The sequence below is a fragment of the Leopardus geoffroyi genome, chromosome A1 (assembly GCF_018350155.1).
Source record: "Leopardus geoffroyi isolate Oge1 chromosome A1, O.geoffroyi_Oge1_pat1.0, whole genome shotgun sequence".
Lineage (NCBI taxonomy): Eukaryota > Metazoa > Chordata > Mammalia > Carnivora > Felidae > Leopardus > Leopardus geoffroyi.
Window position 1 is genome coordinate 185135412 of NC_059326.1, and position 21787 is coordinate 185157198.

Consider the following 21787-nt stretch of genomic DNA (forward strand, 5'->3'; position numbering starts at 1 on the left):
TGATCATTTCAGTAGATGCAGAAAAAATATCTGACAAAGTACAACATCCATTCATGATAAAAACCCTCTGCAAAGTATGTCTAGAGGGAGCATACCTCAACATAATAAAGGCCATCTATGAAAAACCCACAGCTAACATCACATCATACTCAATAGTGAAAAACTGAGAGCTTTTCCCTTAAGGTCAGGAACAAGACAAGGATATTCACTCTCACCATTTTCATTCAACACAGGACTGGAAAAAGTCCTAGCTACAGCAATTGGACAACAAAAAAGAAGTGAAAGGCATCCAAATTGCTAAGGGAGAAGTAAAACTCTATTTGCAGATGACACGACACCATATATAGAAAACCCTAAAGACTCCAACAAAACTAGTAGAATTGATAAATGAATAAATAAACTTTTAGTAAAGTTACAGGATACAAAGTCCACGTATAGGAATCTGTTGCATTCCTATATACTAATAATGAAGCAGCAAAAATTGAGAAAACTACCATTTACAACTGCACCAAAAACAATAAAATATCTAGGAATGAACTTAACCAAAGAGGTGAAAGACATGTACCCTGAAAACTATAAAACACTGATGAAAGAAATTCAAGACAATGCGAAGAAATGGAAAGACATTTCATGCTCATAGTTTGGAAGAACAAATATTGTTAAAATGTCTATACTACCTGAAGCAATCTACATATTTAAAGCAATCCCTATCAAAATACCAACAGCATTTTTCACAGAACTAGCGCAAACAATCCTAAAATTTGTATGTAACCACAAAAGACCTCGAATAGCCAAAGCAATCTTGAAAAAGGAAAAAAAAAACACTTGAGGTATCACAATTCCAGATTTCAACTTATATCACAAAGTGCCAGTAATTAAAACAGTATATGGTATTGGCATAAAAATACAGACACATAGATTAATGGAACAGAATAGAAAACCCAGAAATAAGCCCACAATTATATGGCCAATTGACCTTTGACAAGGGAAGAATGAATACACAATAGGAGAAAGACAATCTCTTCAACAAATGGTGTTGAGAAAACTGGATAGCTATATGAAAAAGAATGAAAATGGGCCACTTTCTTTCACCATACACAAAAATAAATTCAAAATGGATTAAAGACCAAAATGTGAGACCTGAAACAATAAAAATCCTTGAAGACAGCACAGCATTAATCTCTGACATTGATTATAGCAACATTTTTCTAGGTATGTCTCCTGAGGCAAGGGAAATAAAAGCAAAAATAATTGATTGGGACTATGTAAGAATGAAAAGTTTTGGCACTTCGAGTGAAGGCAACAGTTAACAAAACTAAAAGGCAGCTTACTGAATGGTAGATGCTATTTGCAAATTACGTATCTGATGAAGGGTTAGCATCCAAAATATATAAAGGACTGCTACAACTCAATATCCAAAAACCAAATAGTCTAATTAAAAAAATGAGCAGAAGACATGAACAGACATTTCCCCAAAGATATCCAAATGGCCAACAGATACATGCTCAACATCACTCATTATCAGAGAAACGCAAGTCAAAACTACAGTGAGATATCACCTCACACTTGTCAGAATGGCTAATACAAAAATAACACAAGAAACAACAAGTATTGTGAGGATGTGAGAAAAAGGAATCCTTTTGCACTGTTGGTGGAGTTTGCAAACTGGTGTAGCCACTGTGGAAAAAAGTATGGGGGTTCCTCAAAAAATTATAAATAGAACTACCCCATGACCCAGTAATCACACTACTGGGAATTTACCCCCAATATATAAAAATACTCATTCAAAGGGATACAAGCACCCCTATGTTTATTGTAGCTTTACTTACTTACAACAGCCAAATTATGGAAGCGGGCTAAATGTCCACAGATGAATGAATACAAGAGATGTGGTGTGTATATATCTACACACACACACACACACACACACACACACACACACACACACACAGGAATATTCAGCCAGAAAAAAGAATGATATCTTGCTATTTGCAGCAACATGGATAGAACTAGAGAGTGTAACGCTAAGTGTAGTAAGTCAAAAAACACGAATACTATACGATCTCACACATGCAATTTAAGAAACAAACAAGCAAAAGTAAATAAATAAATGAATACATAAACAAGACAAAGCAAGAAACAGATTCTTAACTATAGAGAACAAACTGATGAGTTACTAGAGGGTAAGTTGGTGGGAGGGTATGGGGAAAATAGGGGATGGGGATTATAGAATACACTTATGATGAAAGAAGCAACAAAAAAAGGAAAACAACTCGAAAGTCCAAAGTGAGAATGGGCAAATTGTGATATACTAATAAAATCGAACACGTTACAGCAGCCACTATGAACAAACTATAACCTCAGTCAACAATGTGATTCAATTCTAGAAACCTACATATTGCAGAATAAAAAAGACAAGTCCCAGGAAATGACATACACCATGACGTCATTTTTTGGCCAAGTTCAAGTTCAGCACAAAAGTAGTATTACATAAAATATTATTTGTGTGGATATACATGTTATAAAATTATATATAGGAAAAAAGTGAGGCAATTATAAATGGAGGCTCTGAGATGGTGTTTCCGTTGGTGGAAAGCATGCAGATGGTGGAGGAACTCCTACATAGATACCAAGTTGTTGAATCTTTTGGCTTACTGGTTTGGTTGTCTTTTATGGGCTCATACATGTTGATTTTATCTTTATGCTTTATAATTTATGTAACTGTTGTTTATATTTTGTATTTCTTAAATATATTAAGATAGACACAAGAAAAAGAGACCTTCTGAAATGGTCTAAATATAACAAAAATGTTCATATTAATACTCTCTTGGTGTGAGATGCATATACATTTCTTAAACTATCCTCTGCAATGTATAGTTCCCCCACAAATAAACTTTTTTTTAAAGGGAAAATAATAAGTAGATGATATAGGAAGTGAGGAAGTGGATACAGTAGGTATAGAGAATCATTTATTTATTTTTTAAAATTATTATTATTTTTTTTTAATGTTTATTTTTGACACAGAGAGAGAGCATGAACGAGGGAGGGTCAGAGAGAGAGGGAGACACAGAATCTGAAGCAGGCTCCAGGCTTTGAGCTGTCAGCACAGAGCCCGACGCTCGAACTCACGGACTGTGAGATTATGACCTGAACCGAAGTTGGCCACTTAACCGACTGAGCCACCCAGCGCCCTGAGAATCTTCTATTTAGATGAGCTATAAAGATGAGTGGAATTTTGGATTAAAAAAGGGTGTTGGGAGTGAGAGGTATTGCTGGATAGCTGCAGGAGGAAGTTGGGGGGAGCTGTCAAAGGAGTTAATAAAATTTATATATTTTACTTTATTTTTTTAAAGTTTTTTTTTCTAAATTTATTTTTATATTTTGAGAGAGAGAGATAAAGAGAGAGCGTGCATGTGTATGCAAGTGAGGGAGGGGCAGAGGGAGAGGGAGGGAGACAATTCCAAGCAGGCTCCATGCTCCACGCTAAGCACGGAGCCCCATACAGGGCTTAATCTCAAGACCATGGGGTCATGACCTAAGCCAAAATTGAGTCGGATGCTTAACTGACTGAGCCACCCAGGCACTCTGAATTTATGTATTTCAAAGATAGATGAACATTAACATGTTTTAATACAGATTGGAAAAAATCCAGTAGAAAGGCTGTAAAGGATAAGTGAAATATAAAGTCACTTCTCCTGTAACAGGTGGGAAGATAGGATGAGCATAAAGGCAGGTGTGTTTACAGGCAGGGTAATGAGATAAAAGCTTTAGAATTCTTCATGAGGAAAATAATGGTGTCAGGAGAGTAAGACAGAAGGGCCAAAGGATTGAGAGTTCATGAAATTTGAAGTGGATGGCAGGAAAGGAAATTCCTATGCATAAGATTACCAGGTAACCCTGAATGCCCATTTATGGTTGGTCATTATGGAATCTACAGTAATACCAACTATCTGTGTGATTGTTTTTTCAGATTTTTCTAGATAAGCACCCCTCCCTACTCATATCATATTTGAGAGTGTAGGCTCCCAATAAAAATACCTTTCAAATTGAGCAGTAACATCTCCAAGGTTTTGCACTGTACTCTGATACCTTTCCTGTAAAAGCAGGGTGCCTTGAGCGTGAGCAGCGTTACTTTTCTCTAGTTCAGCTTCTTTCCTAAGGAACAATTAAAAGATAAAAGGCTAATTACAAATCATATTCTATGAAAGCGGATAGTATTTACCTTTGGCACTGTGAATCATGTGTCCAATGTCTGTATCTGCATAAACTACTGGACCGTTCAGATCTAACTTTATGACCTGCTTCTAATAGCATGTTTATTTATGTACTAACTTCTCTTCTGGCTTCATCTTATCCTTCCTGCCCTTATTTTACTTTCATTTTCATCCTAATTTACTCATTTCTAAATTTATCTTTTGACACTATATGCACGTATGTAGGTAGTTTAAACATTTTTTTTTTAGAAGAAGGTAGGGTAAAAAGACTCTAAAACACAATCTTAATAGCAGCCAAATTACCAGCTAAAAAGCTGGCTGACTGAATAAAGTGTCTCTGCATTTAAGAAACACTCTTTAACTACACTTGGTATTTCTTTGAAAAAAGAGTTGATAGCACTATGTAGATTTAAATTAAAAAAATTTCTTTTAATGTTTATTTATTTTTGAGCGAGAGAGATAGAGTGCGAGCAGGGGAGGGTCAGAGAGAGAGGGAGACACAGAATCTGAAGCAGGCTCAAGGCTCTGAACCATCAACACAGAGCCTGATGTGGGACTCAAACCCATGAACCGTGAGATCATGACCTGAGCCGAAGTTGGACTCTTAACTGACTGAGCCACGCAAGTGCCCTTAGGACTATGTAGATTTATTTTGATTATTTCAGTAATCCATATATGAAATTGTTATTAAAAAAATATTCAATAACTTATTTGCTGGATTACTTACATAGACAAAATAGGTTTTAAGTCATCTTTATTCATATATATTACAAACCTCAGAAAGTTTTTGAAATATTAACATTACATATTACCAAAATAGTGAGAAAATTTTTGAGATATACACATGAGCTTGTAAGAGACCTTTTAAAGAACATATAGAACTAAGAACTCTAAATAAGAAGCTTTATTTGCTTATAGGCTAAGTTGGACACAGATAAAATAAATGGAACTAATCAAATTCCTTCTGTAATGAGCATGGGATTAAAAAATACACACACCAACAGCTAAAAGCAATCACATAGTACTAAAGGCTTTATAATAAAAATATTTTCTTCCCTGCCCCACAGAGAAATCATTTCCAATTTTCTTATTTTTTCTCTTATGCCTAAGATTTCAGGTTGGAAGGGACCTTAGAGATCACGTTATTAAAATCCCTTTATTTTATATCTGATGAAATAGTAAATTAAAGAAATTAGAATTGTCTTGCTTAGAATCACACAGCTGGTTAACAGATCCAGCAATAAAATCCTTATCTCCTGACCTTTGCACTGAATTCCTTGAGTTGAATAAATGATTGTCTCAACTTTCTTTCCTCCCTGAAACTGATGTCATCTACTCAGTTTCTTAAAGTGCCTGCTCCCTGAGAATGGTTCCAATATAGAACAATTCCCTAAGAATACTCTGGTACTTCTCCCCGCAAAAGCAGGCATATAAAAAACCTTTGTGTCCTTTTTATCACTTACCACCACAAGAAAACAAAAACAAAAAAAAAAAAAAAGGATTTTAACAAAAGTATCCAACAGGAGACAGATACACAGTTGTGAGATATACTACAGTCTGTAGACTCATGTACAGTTCTTGGTTCCTTGCTAGAAATATTTTTAGTAATGAAATCTTAAGCAGTCAAATAATGTTAATTATTGTAGATACAGTTTGAACTCAAGAATCCACTTGGTATTTTAACCTAAATAAATGTAGTAGAGAAGGATGCATAATGTGATGAAAGTAATACGGAAATAGCAATAAAAGAAAAGCCTGAGGGGCACCTGGCTGGCTTACTTGGTACAGCGTGCAACTCTTGATGTTGGGGTGGTGAGTTCAAGCCCCATGTTGGGCATAGAGCTTACTTTAAAAAAGAAAGAAAGAAAGAAAGAAAGAAAGAAAGAAAGAAAGAAAGAAAGAAAGAAAGAAAGAAAGAAAGGAAGGAAGAAAGAAAGAAAGAAAATAAAGCCCAAGATCTCTTAAATTTCTTATTTTTGAATGTTGCCCAGGTTCGGTTGTTTTTTTTTCTCATTTTGTTTTCATTGCTACTTCTGAGTATTTGTGCTCCCTTAGAAAAGGTAATTAAAGGTATAACTTATGCTTATGCTATGTAAACTGATGTACACACAGGGAAAAAATGAAAATGTTTCTTATTAAAGGGTGAGATTCTTAGCCTTTTTTCTAAATCTGTTATTGCTATAATGCTGATGTCCAACAATTTTAGACAATGTAACAGCAGTAAAGAAACCCCAAATTTTGAGTTTATTAGTAGCCTTTTAAATTAAACCTCTTGCCTAAAAAAAAAAAAAAAAAAAAAGAAAGGGCAGGGGCCCCTGGGTGGCTCAGCTGGTTAAGCATCCGACTTCAGCTTAGGTCACGATCTCATGGTTTGTGTGTTCGAACCCCGTCGGGCTCCATGCTAACAGCTCAGAGCCTGAGCCTGCTTCAGGTTCTGTGTTTCCCTCTCTCTTTGCCTCTCCCCAACTCATGCTGTTTTTCTCTCTCAAAAGTAAGTGAACATTAAAAAAAAAAAAAAAAAAAAAAAAAGGAAAGGGCACAGCTTCTGATTTTGGCTGTCATACTTGTTTGTATGCATATTCTATGGGTATACTTTTTTTGAGTTTTATTTATTTATATTTAGAGAGGTGGGGGGAGGGGCAGAGAGAATCCCAAGGAGACTCTGTGATGTCAGTGCAGAGTTCGATGCCAGGCTCAATCTCACAAACCATGAGATTGCGACGTGAGCTGGAATCAAGAGTCAGATGCTTAACCAACTGAGTCACCCAGGTGCCCCTCTATAGGTATACTTTACCTTTCTGTGTCTACTCCTTACTTGTAAAAGAATTCCAACCTTACTTACTTGCATGACTGAAGTGAGATTGCTAAGAGAATGTACTAGAAAGCATATTTTAACATCTGAAGTCATATGAGACATGAGATCTTATTGATACCAACCCTTTCAGCTTTTCTTCTAGGAGTTTCAGTTCCTCAGCTCTAGATTTTGTTTCCTCTTCCAATTGTGCAATCAGCCTTTCAGCTTGTTCCTCCTTTTGCTGTAATTTATCTAGTTCTTCCAGTGTTTGCTTTAATTCTTCCTCAAAGAGATCTCTCTCTTTCATCATTTCCTCTTGAAAAGAACCTAGCTTCTGTTGAAGACTGGAGGACAACTCCTACATCCAAATAGAAACCACCAAAATAATATGAAATGGCATCAAGAGATTTTTACTAATGACAAAAAAAAGAAGTACAGAAAGTAAAGTATGAATACTAAATTCAAGAGCCTCAAAAAAAAAAAAAAAAACCTTTGAAAAATACGGATATCACCTGCATCTTGTCATTGATTATATTCTGCACCTTGTTAACAATGTGGTAAATGTTTTTTCTGTTTTTCTATGCAACACACACTCACACACTTCTTATAAAACTAAAATTATATTCTACAACTGACTTTTAGCATATTTTTCTCAGAGGATACCACAGAAAAACTGTACTATGATTTTGACAGTACGTAAATATATTTTAAAGTTATATAATATACAGGGGCACCTGGGTGGTTCAGTCTGTTAAATGTTCAGCTCAGGTCACGACCTCATAGTTTGTGAGTTCAAGCCCCACAATGGGCTCTGTGCTGAGAGCACAGAGCCTGTTTGGGATTCTCTCTCTCCTCCGCCCTCTGTCTCAAAATAAACATTTAAAAAATAAAGTTATACAATGCACAAATATATCAATACTGGGAAAAAGTTCTAACATTAAAATAAAGTGAAGACACAAATAAATGGAGAGATTCTGTACTCATGAATTGAAAAAATTAATATTGCTAAAATATTCATGCAACCACAGCGATCTATAGATTCAGTACAATCCCTATCAAAATGGGAATTTTCACAGATATAGAACATTGGAATAAGATAAAATTCGTATGGAAGCACAAAAGACCCTGAATAGCCAAAGTGCTCTTGAGAAAGAAGAACAAAGTTGGAGGTATCATACTCCCTGATTTCAAACTATGTTACTCAAAATAGTATGGTGATGGCATACTAACAGACACATTGATCACTAGGAAAGAATAGAGCATAGAAACAAGCCCATACATATTAATTTATGATAAAGGAGTCAAAAATATACAAAGGGGAAAGAACAGTTTCTTCAATAAATGGTACTGGTAAAAGTGGAAAACCACAAACAAAAGAATAAAAGTGCACTACTACCTTAATACCATTCACAAAAATTAAATAAATATGTATTAAATGTAAGACCTGAAACCATAAAACTCCTAGAAGAAAACATAGGCAGTAAGGTTATTGACATTGTTCTTGGTGATGATCTTTTGGATAGAACAGCAAAGCAAAGGAAACAAAAGCAAAAATAAACAAGTGGGACTACATCAAACCAAAAAGTTTCTGGGGGCGCCTGGGTGGCTGAGTCAGTTAAAGATTCCGACTTCTGTTCAGGTCATGATCTCGCAGCTCGTGAGTTCGAGCCCCATGTTGGACTCTGTGCTGATAAGTCAGAGCCTAGAGCCTGCTTCGGATTCTGTGTCTCCCTCTCCTGTTTCTGCCTCTCCCCAGTTCACTCTGTCTCTCCCAAAAATAAATAAATGTAAAAAAAAAAAAAAAAGCTTCTGCACAGGAAAAGAAACCATCAAGAAAATGAAAATGTAACTTACTTACATGGGAGAAAATATTTGCAAATCATATATCAGATAGGGCAGACAGGGGTTATAACCAAAGTATATAAAGAACTCTTACAGTTCAAAAGCAAAAAACCCAACTCTAATTAAAAACTGGGTAGCAGATCTAAAGAGGCATTTCTCCAAACATCCAGATGGCCAACAGGTATGTGAAAAGATGCTCAACATCACTAATCAACAGGGAAATGTAAATCAAAACCATAATGAGATTCACCTCATACCAGAATGGCTATTATCAAGAAGACAAGAAATATGGGTGCCTGGCTGGCTCAGTCAGCGGAGCATGTAACTCTTGATCTTGGGGTCTGAGTTCGAGCCCCATGTTGGGCACAGAGATTACTTGAAAAAAAAAAAAAGACAATAGACAGTAAGTGTTGGCAAGGATGTGGAGAAAAGGGAACGCTTGTGCACTGTTGCTGGGAATGTCAATTGGTGCAGTCACTATGGAAAAGAGCATGAATGGTCCTCAAAAAATTAAATACAGAATTGCCATACAATCTAATAATTCCAGTTCTAAGTATTTATTTGAAGAAAATGAAAATACACACTTGAAAAGATTATGCACCCAATGTTCATATCAGCATTATTTACAATAGTCAAGATATGGAAAAAACTTAAATGTCTACTGATGGATGGATGAATAAAGAAAATGTGGTATATATACACACAAATTGATTATTATTCGGCTATAAAAAAGAAAATCTTGTTATTTGTGATGCTATGGATGGACTCTGAGGGTATTATATTAAGTGGAATAAATCAGACAAAGAAAGAACAATATTATATGATCTTACTTATATGTGGAATCTGGAAACAAACAAAAACCCAGCCATAGAGAACAGACCGATGGTTGCCAGAAGTGGGGGTGGGTAAAATGGGTGAAAGAGTCAAAAGGTTCAAACTTCCAGTTAAAAAATACTTCAGTCATGGAGTGTTATAGCATGGTGACTATAGTTAACAGTACTGTATTGCACTTTGGAAGTTGCTGAGAGAGTCTTAAACACTCCTCAGAAGAAAAAAAATTTATAGTTCTATATAGTGATAGATGCTAACTAGACTTATTGTGGTAGTAAGTTTGCAACATATACAAATGTTAAATTGTTATGTCATATACCTGAAACTTACATAATGTTGTAAGTCAGCTATACCTCAATAAAAAAGCAAAAGCAAAACCCAGTGTAGATGTGCCCAGGAACACTCTATGAAAGAAAACAGGGCCCTTTGCCTTTAAAAAAGAACGGTCAACATATGGGGCGCCTGGATGGCTCAGTCTATTAAGTGTATGGCTTTGGCTCAGGTCATGATCTCCAGATTTGTGAGTTCAAGCCCCGCATTGGGCTCTGTCTTGACAGCTCAGAGCCAGGAGCCTGCTTCAGATTGTCTGTCTGTCTCTCTCTCTCTCTCTCTCAAAAGTAAACATTAAAAAAAAACTTTAAAAAGAATGGTCAATGTAAATAAGCATTCTCTTCATCCTGTACACTCCTAACAATGCATTTAGGAGACACATCTCTTAAATACTAAGATATAAGAAAACATTTGAAAGGTCTGCCAACAGTAACTGCAGTTGTGGGACTGGATGGGATAAAAATAACAAAAAACAAAAAACAAATGAAGTGGAAAAATGCTTCTGACTATACCACACCCCAATCCTAGTTTCCTCATTGTAGAGATAACCACTAGTTTTGGTATATATGCCTTCTAGTCTTTTTTACACATTTATACACTTAAAAAATACATACATATAAATGATATATACTACGTATGTAACGAACATTTAAAAAAATCCTAAAAATAGTTGAGATCTTCAAGCCAGTATATATAGATCTATTTAATTCCTTCAGTTGTTGCAGGTTGCCCAAAATATAATATTTCACATCAGTGCATTTACCTGTTTGCTCCACTCTCACTAATGTGTTCTGTATTATCAAATATTTTAAATGTTTATTTATTTTGAGATAGAAAGCACAGCTGTGTGCCTGTGCACACAAGTGTGCATGAGTGGGGGAGGGGCAGAGAGAGAGAGAGAGAGAGAGGGAGAGAGAGAATCCCAAGCAGGCTCCACACTGTCGGCACAGAGCCTGATGAAGGGCTCAATCTCACCACCTGTGAAATCAGACACTTAAATGACTAAGCCACCTAGGTGCCCCTATTATCAAATGCTTTAATGTGTGCCAATCTTGTAAGGGGAAAAAATTATTTCCATTCCTTTATTACTAAGGTAGAGTATTCGTGTTTACAGATTATCTGAATTTCTACTGAGAATGATAAATTTACATGCTATGCTCATTTTTTTAATAAACTGTCTTCTCACATAAAATATTTTTTATGTAACCTGGGTTTTAAAAATTTTTCAGTTTTGTTTCACATGCATTTAGATACTATTTTACAACATAACTGTAAATGCCTAAGTAGTAATCTAACACAAGAATGTGCCAGAAAATATTAAAAAAAAATTTTATTTTTTATTATGTTTCTTTATTTTTGAGAGGCAGAGAGAGCATGAGTGTGGAGGGGCACAGAGAAAGAGAGACATAGAATCTGAAGCAGGCTCCAGGCTCTGAGCCGTCAGCCCAGAGCCCCAATGCAGGGCTTGAACCCACGAACTGTGAGATCATGACCTGAGCCGAAGTCGGACACTCAACCGACTGAGCCACCCAGGTGCCCCTATGCCAGAAAATATTTTTAAACTATTTTCTTATTTTGGTTTATTAGTTGCTTATAATTTTTTCACATCATCAATAATGTGATGAATATTTGTATGGCTTAACAGCATATACACGACTATTTCCTCAAGATAAGACTTTAAAAATAGAATTGTTGGATCGAAAGACATTTATAATTTAAAGGTTTTCAGATACACAGGGAAATGTATGACATATAACAAGCAAAAGTTTTTGCTTTTTTTTTATTGTAGCGTACTACCTTCTCTTGTTGCAGAAGTGAATCACTTTGCAGTTCTTTTTGTCGTAACTTTTCATGTTCTTCCTTTTCAAGAATAAGTTTCTCCTTTAAGTTTTGCATTTCAGAATTCAGAGCTTCATCCCGTTCCCTATCCCTGTTGATGAGGTCTTCTATACAAATGAAAATGCTGTATTTAGATACATGTATTTAGAGAATGTATTGCATTTAGAGAAACTGGATTTCCATATACCCATTTTTTGCTGTTAGCGTGCTATACAGATCAAGTATTTCCAAAGAAATAAAGCCAAAACATAATTCTGAAGTTTGTATCATTTACTACACAAAATGTAGTGCATATCCTATGGTATGTAATAAAACCTCCAAACCTGGTTTGATATATATCTTCTCAATTTAAATGGCCACCCAATGAGGAAGTCAAGAAATGTACCACTGTATATATTTCAATCAAGACAAGCAATATATTGAAATAAACAGAAAACAAACATTGTAAAAGACAAACATTCTCATATGGGAATAGGATTTTAATGTTATTTCCACAATTTTTTAAAAAACTCTTAAATACAGAGAACAAACTGAGGGTTGATGGAGTCGGGGGTTGAAGGAGGGGTGGGGGAGACGGGTGATGGGCATTAAGGAGGGCACTTGTTGGGACAAGCACCGGGTGTTGTATGTAAGTGATAAATCATGGGAATCTACTCCTGAAGCCAAGACTACACTGTATGTTAGCTAACTTGACAATAAAAAAAAAAAAAAAAAGTTTGTTTTAATACAGCAGTACAGTCCTTACACACTGTACATGTTACTTATGTTACATACCTTTTTCTTTTTCAAGCAGCTGACACTTAGCATTTAGGTTTTCGACTTGTTTAGAAAGCATAGCAACATTTTCCTCAAGAGAATGCTTAAGGCTTAAAACTTCATAATTCTTCTCTTTCAAATTATCTTCTAACTGGGCAATATCTAGCTTGTATTTTTCCACTTGATCTGATGCACAACTGCAGTAAAACAAATTATTTTGAAGAGCACATAATTTAGGCACAGGGAAAATTAAACTAAAAAGGATGAAAATGATTTTTCATCACTATTCAACAAAATAAGGTCCAATTTAAAACTACGATTAATATTACCTAATTTCTTCGATGTACTCTAAGAGTTTTTCTGTTTCGGATTTTTCATCATTCTTGTCCTTCTCTATTGAAACACTGAAAAAAATTACATATATGAATACTCACAGTAGTCACACATAATGTTTAATCTGTACCAGATACTGCTGTATCAGATAGGCTATCTCTAGGCTCCAAATCCTTAATTCTTATTTTCTGTGACCTCTTACGTTGACAATTTAGTATATGCAAATAGGAAACTGAAGGTTTTTTTTAAAGTGAGAAAGCTTTCCAAATAAATTCTGATAAATTTCATGATGATGAAAATTATCACCTATAACACTCCAAGTGTTAGAAATGATTTTTCTTGTAGCCTTCCCAGTTCCCACCCCACCATCACACATACAAAATAGCCTTTGTTCTAGGTTGATTTTTATGCAATTACTTCGGTGTTTACCTCCTCCAAACAACTCAATTTAAAAAATGAGCAAGAAAGTTAAATAGACACCTTACAATAGGATATATATGAATGGTCAGTGAGCACATACAGTGAAGCTCGGCCTTAGACTAACAAAATTACAGATGAGATACTATTTCCTACCTACTAAAAGGTGGAAATCAAACAGACTGACAATATCAAACCTTGGAGACGTGGAACAGTTGCACCTATCACGCATTGCTAAGTGGGACTGTAAAATGGCTCATACAACTACTCTGGGTTGGTTTGTTTGTTTGTTTTAATAATTTACACATATACTACACTACCCTATGACCCATGTATTCCAATCCTAGATGTTCATTCAGGAGAAATAAAAACTTACGTCCACAAAAAGATATACATAGCGGACTTATTCACACTATCAGAAAACTGGAAACACAAATAATCATCAACAGAGGAATAGTAAACAAATGGAGGTATATTCAGATAGTGGAATACTACTCAGAAATAGAGAAAAAATTATAATACAACAGTATAGATGAATCTTAAAATACTATGTTAAACAAAAGAAGACACACACACACACAGTGATAAACACCTCCCATCCCCACCCTCCAAAGACCAAACTAATTTATATGATGGAAGTCAGAAAGTGGCTTCACGTGTTGGGGGCCTCATAATGGGGAAGAGCAGGGGAGCAGGGAGACGCAGTAAGGAATTTTCTGAGAGGATGGTAATGTTCTCTGTCTTGTTTGTAGGGTGATTACAGAGGTGTATACAATTGTCAAAAGTCATCAAACTGAATACTTATGATCTATACATTTTTTGTAGGTAAGTTACAGCTCAATCATAAAAAGGAAGGCTAGGATTATACATTAATCACAGCTTCTGATACCAATATTCCTCAGTTTTGGTCTACCATCTCCATAAGATGATGCTACTACAAAGATGAGGAGGCCTTTCCTCATAATTTGTACAAAAGATGGACAAAAGTAATACATTTATACATCTTTTCAGCATTAAATGGGAGTGATCAGGGCTCAGCTAAAGAAGAGAAATAAGGCAAGCAGGGAGGCAATGAGAGAAGTATGGAGGAAGGTTAAGTCTCAGTAAACAAGAGAGAGGTGAGAGAGGGAAATCAACAATTAGTTACACTTAACAATTTCTCTTTCTTTTTAGGCACTCACAGTTTCCCCTCCAGTTGTGCTATTTTCCCCTGAGATTCCTCAAGATTCTTTTGAGTGACCTGTAGCTTCACCTCCATGCCTTCCTGTTTAGCCATCATACTCTACACAACAAAAATAGGTGTTAGGAAGTGGAAGTTGTTCAGGTCCCCAGATCCAGACACAGCAAACTCACCAAAAGTATCACTCACCCTTATCTTTGTTTCTCTCTTGTTTCTAAGTTTCATTAATTCGAGGCTTAGAATTCTCATAGTCTTCTGGTTACTTTCTTCAGAAAACTAAGTACAAGAAACATATAAAAACATTTAGATATATTTTCTGTTAGATCTTATATAAAATCACATAAATATTGATTATTCTATTACTGGGACTATTATTTACCTACAACATATTCTGGTAGAGAAAATGCCTTTGATCACACCAGGATTACTGATTTTATGTAATATTGCTACAGTTCTTGTCCTTCTTTTTGATTAATGTGACTTTCTGGCTTATTTATTTTTATTTTACTTTTTCTAAAGATTCTATTTTATTTAAAAAAATTTCTTTTAACATTTATTATTTTTGAGAGACAGAGAGAAAGATGGCACAAGCAGGGGAGAGGCAGAGAGAGACAGATACACAGAATCCAAAGCAGGTTTCAGGCTGTGAGCTGTCAGCACAGAGCCTGATGTGGGGCTTGAACTCACAAACTGTGAGATCATGACCTGAGCAAAGTCAGATGCTTAACTGACTGGGCCATCCAGGCTCAGCTAAAGATTTTATTTTAACTAATCTGTACACACACACACACACACACACACACACACACGGGGCTTGAACTCACAACCCTGAGATTAACAGCTACATGCACCACCAAGTGAACCTTCCAGGCACCCTTTTCTGCTTACATTTTAAAGCTCCTTGGGTAGTTACCAACCTCTACATGCTGGAGAGTCCACTGCAAGCCTCCAAAACAAGCTTCTCAGAGAGGATTTTGTAATATGTGCTTGCTTAACAAAATGCATCTAAACTGCCTAGTCTATTTTGATATATGTAGACTATACTGTTCATCCCAGGCCAACTAAATCAGAATCTCCCTGGATGGGGCCCAGGAATCTGCTTTTTTCCCTAAACTTGATTCATACGCATCTTCACTCAAAGAGCTCAACACATTACAGGCTCTGAATAAATGATTGCTATTAAACTGAACAGTGACGTACAGCCTCCTTTTACTTCTGACAAAAGCAAATGACCGTGTTATGTCCTTTAAGATCTATTAGTATAACATTATTAATAATACTAATATTAAATAAAATATTTATAAACAGAATATCTATTAAACACATTTAATCCACAAATTTATTCACTTCCCACCTCAATCCCAAAAGGATTTGAAATGGAAGCCTGCTGTCATGTGATTATTTCAGAGAAAGATCTAGTGACTTCTAGACATAAATTCTACAAGTTTTATTAATGCCCTTATTTATTAGGAGTGACTTTGAAGGAGGGTGAGAAAATGTCAGACGTTAAAACAAAAAGCAACTTGTTTATCATTTCTTATGTGTCAGATACCATAATAAAAAAGACAATGATAATTCTTCTTGGAAGCAGCTTAACATTTAAGGTACATTTGGTAAAGGAAAAAGGCTAAACTAGAGCCTAAAATTCTCAAGATATAAGAAAAAAAACCTACAACATGTTTATAACTTATTCAGTTGTAAATATTACCATGAGATTTAAATACCTTTGATTTTAGTAGCTCATTAGTCCTGGTTAATTCAATAAGCTGTTTTTCTAGTGAAGCATTACTTGCAGAGAGAGATGTTTTCTCCCTGACTGCGGCATTTAGCTTAGCCTCTGTCTTCTCTAACTCGGCTTCCAGATCCCGGATCCGCTTATCCTGAGCACCACGTTCCTGCACGAGAACACGAATCTGGATGGAAACAAGGTGATAAATGAATGATTTACCAATACGATGCCAATGTAACTAGATGCTACTGAAAATAAAACATTCAAATTCTAGAAAAAGCTTTGTGACATGATGTTAAATATTCTGATTTCACTAGCTGTTTGAACATTCATATTTATATGTTTTATTTTTTTTTTATTTTTTTTTTTATTTATTTTTTTTTTTAAATTTTTTTTTTTTCAACGTTTATTTATTTTTGGGACAGAGAGAGACAGAGCATGAACGGGGGAGGGGCAGAGAGAGAGGGAGACACAGAATCGGAAACAGGCTCCAGGCTCTGAGCCATCAGCCCAGAGCCCGACGCGGGGCTTGAACTCACGGACCGTGAGATCGTGACCTGGCTGAAGTCGGACGCTTAACCGACTGCGCCACCCAGGCGCCCCCATATTTATATGTTTTAAAAATCTGTAAGAACTTTAATTCTGTAAGCATTTTAAGAAGAGAGGATTTTAATTGTTGTAAGCTTCCAGGTATAAATAAACTGTTCACTTTTAAGGTATTTCTACCTATAAGAGTTCTTCTTTTCTCTAGTTCTAGTTATATGAACTCAAATTATAGTTTGAAATGCTAACTATCTTTTTTATTTCAAGAAGGCAGAATGGGGCTTCTGTGTAGGATATAGTAAGCACTACAATAGGAGTGATCAGTAAGCCACCACTCTTGTTGCAATTATGAGATCAAAACCAAAACCAAAATCAAAACCACCTATCTGACAACAGAAAATGTGGAAGTCAGGAGACAATGAAATGACTTGTTTAATATAAGGGGAAAAGTACCAATCTAAAATTCTGTTCCCAAGGAAAATATCCTTTAAATTTGAAGGTGACATGATGATGTCTTACGAGAAAAGAAAAGCTGAGAGGATTTGCCAACAGCCTGCAGAACAAAAGGTACTAAAGGAGTGTGTAGGCTCAACAAAAATGATCCCAGATATTTACAAGATTTGCACTTTAAATATAAGGATATAGAAAGACATAATAATGGGTCAGGAAAGATCTACCATGTAAATATTAAACAAAAGAAAGATGGGATGCTCTTATTAATATGATACAAAGTAGACATTTAAGGCAGAAAGTATTATTAGCGATAAAGAAGGAATTTTATAATGGAAAGGTCATTTCAAGAGGAAGAAACAATCAAATTTGTTGTGCAACTTTAAGTTCAAAATATGCAAAGCAAAATGTATATTGTGTACATTATATAGGTGTATGTATGAGGTGGAAATGAGAAAGTACCTCTTTCTCTAGATAATAGAATAAACAGACAAAAATATCAGTACAAAACTTTTAAACATATTGAACTGACACATATAAACTGTACCAACAAGTACATAGACATTCTTTTCTAGTGCACATAAAACATTTACCAAAATAGATTATTTGTTGGGTACAAAAGCATCGAAACAGCACAGTTGTATTAAGTCACATGAAGTATTTCCTACTCTTTCTTAACTGACTTTGTGTTGATACTAATCTCAGTATTTTAGGCCAAAAATGCTTACCTAAAAATGTATCAAACACCATATGTATATATATGGCTATGAACTAGATGCTAGCGATTGAATGAGCTTTAAGGTTCCCTACCAGAAGATTCTCTACGCTTATATTATTGGTTTATAAACAACATTTATAGCAAAATATTATAAACTAGAAAAAAGAACACCGAGATTATCTTTACAGGTTTTTGCAGTTAAGGAAGTTTAAGCTTCAAAAAAAGGGTTTGTACACTCAAATGCCTATGTGGCCAAGCAGATAATATAAATAAGTAGAGACAGCCAGGTGAGGACTGAGGAGCAAATGTGGAGTATAAAGGAGGCAGCCCTGCAAAGCCCTAGCATATTGTTGCCCTGTAGTGGAAAGTGGAAACAGTGTCGTCAGATCGTCTGATTTTGCAACATAAGCCAGAAATCTGAATGTTTTACATGAAATGTTACTTTTAAATATTGATAATTATTTCAAATTAAATAAACAAACAACAAATACTATGGGGCTTAAATAAAAAAGAGCTCTATTTGTTAAAAAAAAAAAAAAAAAAATCTTTATTCTAATGGTGCCTGTGTGGCTTAGTCAGTTAAACATCAGACTCTTAATTTAGGCTCAGGTAATGATCTCATGGTTGCAAGATTGAGCCCCACATAGAACTCTTCACTGGCAGTGTGGAGCCTGTTTAGGATTCTCTCTCTCTCTCTCTCTCTCTGCGCCTCTCAAAAATAAACTTAAAAAAACCTTTCTATTCTAAACGATTAAGAAACTGATGCAAATTATCAGTTCTAATCTTGGCACTGCCACTCACTTACCAGTTATCTGAGACTCAGTTATCACCTCTCTAAGTATTAACCCCTACATTGTAGGCATGTATCACTGCCTTCACTGGCAGTGTGGAGCCTGTTTAGGATTCTCTCTCTCTCTCTCTCTCTCTGCGCCTCTCAAAAATAAACTTAAAAAAACCTTTCTATTCTAAACGATTAAGAAACTGATGCAAATTATCAGTTCTAATCTTGGCACTGCCACTCACTTACCAGTTATCTGAGACTCAGTTATCACCTCTCTAAGTATTAACCCCTACATTGTAGGCATGTATCCTTAATAAAATGATGGCCAACATAATTAAATACTAAAAGAATCAGAGCAACCAGGGCAGAGATTTGCAAAGCTATCTTGACGTATTCTTTGTCCTAAGCTAACATTTAACTGTAATCACTGGAAAGTTTTAATATGTCATAAGAATATGTACACTAGAAAAAGAGTTAGTCAGCAATGTAAACATGGAAAGAAAACTGCTAGAGAAGCAAAACTGGTAGTGACCATCTTACTCCTGCTTAGGGAAGTAAGTGGACTCTTTAGGTCAGCATTGCTCAGTAGAGACTTCTGCCATGGTGGAAATGTACTGTATAGTATGGGAGCCACTCACTGGAGTGCTTACAGCGCATTTAAAATGTGACTGGTGCAATTGAACTATTGAGTTCTTACTTTTACTTAATTTAAATAAGTCTCAAATGGTGAGTGGCTACCATACTGGACAGGACAGCTCCAGATTTACCCTCCAGCTCCATTTTATCCTTAAATAAGGCATATATAACTTACAGAGCAGAGGATGTGTAGGATTAGCACAACTCTTTCACAATTCAACTAACCTGCTAGGATTTCATGCTAAGAAATTCTCTAGCTAGTCACTGTCTTAACATAAACATTAGCATACAGGAAGAGTGTGCACTGAGTAAATGTAAATATTTGACACATGCATAATTGCAATATAACAATATATTAATTTTTAGTGATCAATTTTTCATAGAGTGGGTAATCTTGAATCTGCCCCTAACAAACTTGACACTGTCAGCATATCACACTGACCACCAGGCTCCAAAACTTAGTATCTAATGAAGCTAAGGAATAGTTACCTCGCAGGCACTGGTCTGGACAGATTATCTGCCTTGCTATGCAACTCCCCAAACTGCAACAGAATACCTGTCTCTTAACTCTAAGTCACTCTGCATTTTATAGCACATTTATTTTTCAATTAAGTTGAAATCATTGCTTACCTCTTTTTCTAGTATCTTCAAATCTTTATCATTCTTTTGAGACTCCTTCTATTTAAAAATCAAAGAACAGAGATAACAAATTTAAGCACCACAAATATCACAGCCAAATTTGATTTTTAGCTATAAAAAAAGATTAAAGAGTTCAAATTCTTTTTCTTTCTTTCTTTCTTTCTAACTTTACCCCCAAAGTGGAGCTCAAACTCATAATCCCAAGATTAACAGTCACATGTTCTGTTGACTGGGCCAGCCAGGCGCCCTTTTCTTCTTTTCTTGAAAATATAATTGACTTTATTAATTGATTCATGCATCAGGCACCATCCCATCTAGCAAGTAGAGGGGAGCTGCCTCCCAGTTAATTTTTATTTTAAAAATTTCCTGTGTCAATTAAACATTTTGTAGGAGACTTACCTGGTAAAAGAAGGAATGGATTCTTTAAGTCTTAAAATATTCAGGTTTAAGTTTTCACCCCCCCATAGATTATTAGGCTTTTCCTAATAAGTCCAGGGAAAAGAACAGGTGGCGCTTTACGAATAAAGCTACTGAGTGCTTTCTTTCTAATGTTAAACAGCAATACATTTTGAATATTTAATTATGCTATCCCAGAAAGAAAACAATCTTACAAAGAAAAATCAACGTAAACTCTGATATGCAAAGAGTAAAAAAATGTGTGTGTGTGTATGCATACACACACACACACACACACACACAGAAATAAAAATTAAAATGGTATAAGATGATTAAAAAAAAATTTAAGTCTATTTATTTATTTTTGAGAGACATAGAGAGCATGAGCCAGGGAGGGGCAGAGAGAGAGGAAGAGAGAGAATCCCAAGCAGGCTCAGCACTGTCAGCATGGAGACAATAGTGGGGCTCGAAATCATGAAACCACGAGATCGTAATCTGAGCTAACACCGAGAATTGGATGCTTAACCGAATGAGCCTCCCAGGTGCACCAGTAAAAACTTTTTTTTTTTAATGTTTATTTATTTTTGAGACAGAGAGAGACAGAGCATGAACGGGGGAGGGTCACAGAGAGAGGGAGACACAGAATCTGAAGCAGGCTCCAGGCTCTGAGCTGTCAGCACAGAGCCCGATGCAGGGCTCGAACTCATGGACCGTGAGATCATGACCTGAGCTGAAGTCAGACGCTTAACCAACTGAGCCACCCAGGCGCCCCAGTAAAAACTGGTTTTAATCTAATTATTGCCTTCATTCAAAATAAGACATATAATTTTGGTCTATGTCTTTTATATCCAACAGCCTTTCTGATACAATGGCCCTAAACTGAGTATCTACCTTTCCCATGTTAAATGGAAGAAAATGGATAAATATATTGAATGCAACCTGTTTTATGTACTTCTAAGTTGGGGAGGGAGGGGGCTACATAACTATCATATTTATTAATTTCCCACCTGATGGAATTTTCTATCAAGGAAGGCCTATTATTTAGGGGTTTTATACAAACTTGTATGTAATTTAGTTTTCTAAAAGTTATATAATTAATTCAAAATATCAGAACTGTTTCTTCAAGAAATTCAAGTCAAGAGATTTAAATCAGTTTCTTTTTAAATATTATTTTATTAAAAAAATTTAATTCCAGTACAGTTAACATACAGTGTTCTATTAGTTTCAGGTGTACAATATAGTGATTCAACACTTCCATACATCACCTGGTGCTAATCAGAACCTGTGCATCCTTATTCCCATCTCCTCTTTCACCCATCCCCACTCCACCCTCCCACTTCCTCTCTGGTAACCATCAGT

At 35.6% G+C, this 21787-nt stretch overlaps 1 protein-coding gene across 2 annotated transcripts in view; it reads right to left on the reverse strand.

The window, feature by feature from the left end:
- Window positions 1-21787, reverse strand: part of HMMR (hyaluronan mediated motility receptor) — a 40712-nt gene that overhangs the window by 12025 nt on the left and 6900 nt on the right. For both annotated transcript variants that reach the window (XM_045502601.1, XM_045502594.1), the window contains exons 4-12: window positions 20024-20071; window positions 16261-16449; window positions 14726-14812; window positions 14538-14638; window positions 12936-13010; window positions 12625-12803; window positions 11809-11957; window positions 7152-7366; window positions 4039-4155 (exon numbers count right to left, since the gene is read on the reverse strand). In XM_045502601.1, coding sequence (XP_045358557.1) covers window positions 4039-4155; window positions 7152-7366; window positions 11809-11957; window positions 12625-12803; window positions 12936-13010; window positions 14538-14638; window positions 14726-14812; window positions 16261-16449; window positions 20024-20071 — 1160 coding nt within the window. The remainder of the gene's footprint in view (window positions 1-4038; window positions 4156-7151; window positions 7367-11808; window positions 11958-12624; window positions 12804-12935; window positions 13011-14537; window positions 14639-14725; window positions 14813-16260; window positions 16450-20023; window positions 20072-21787) is intronic.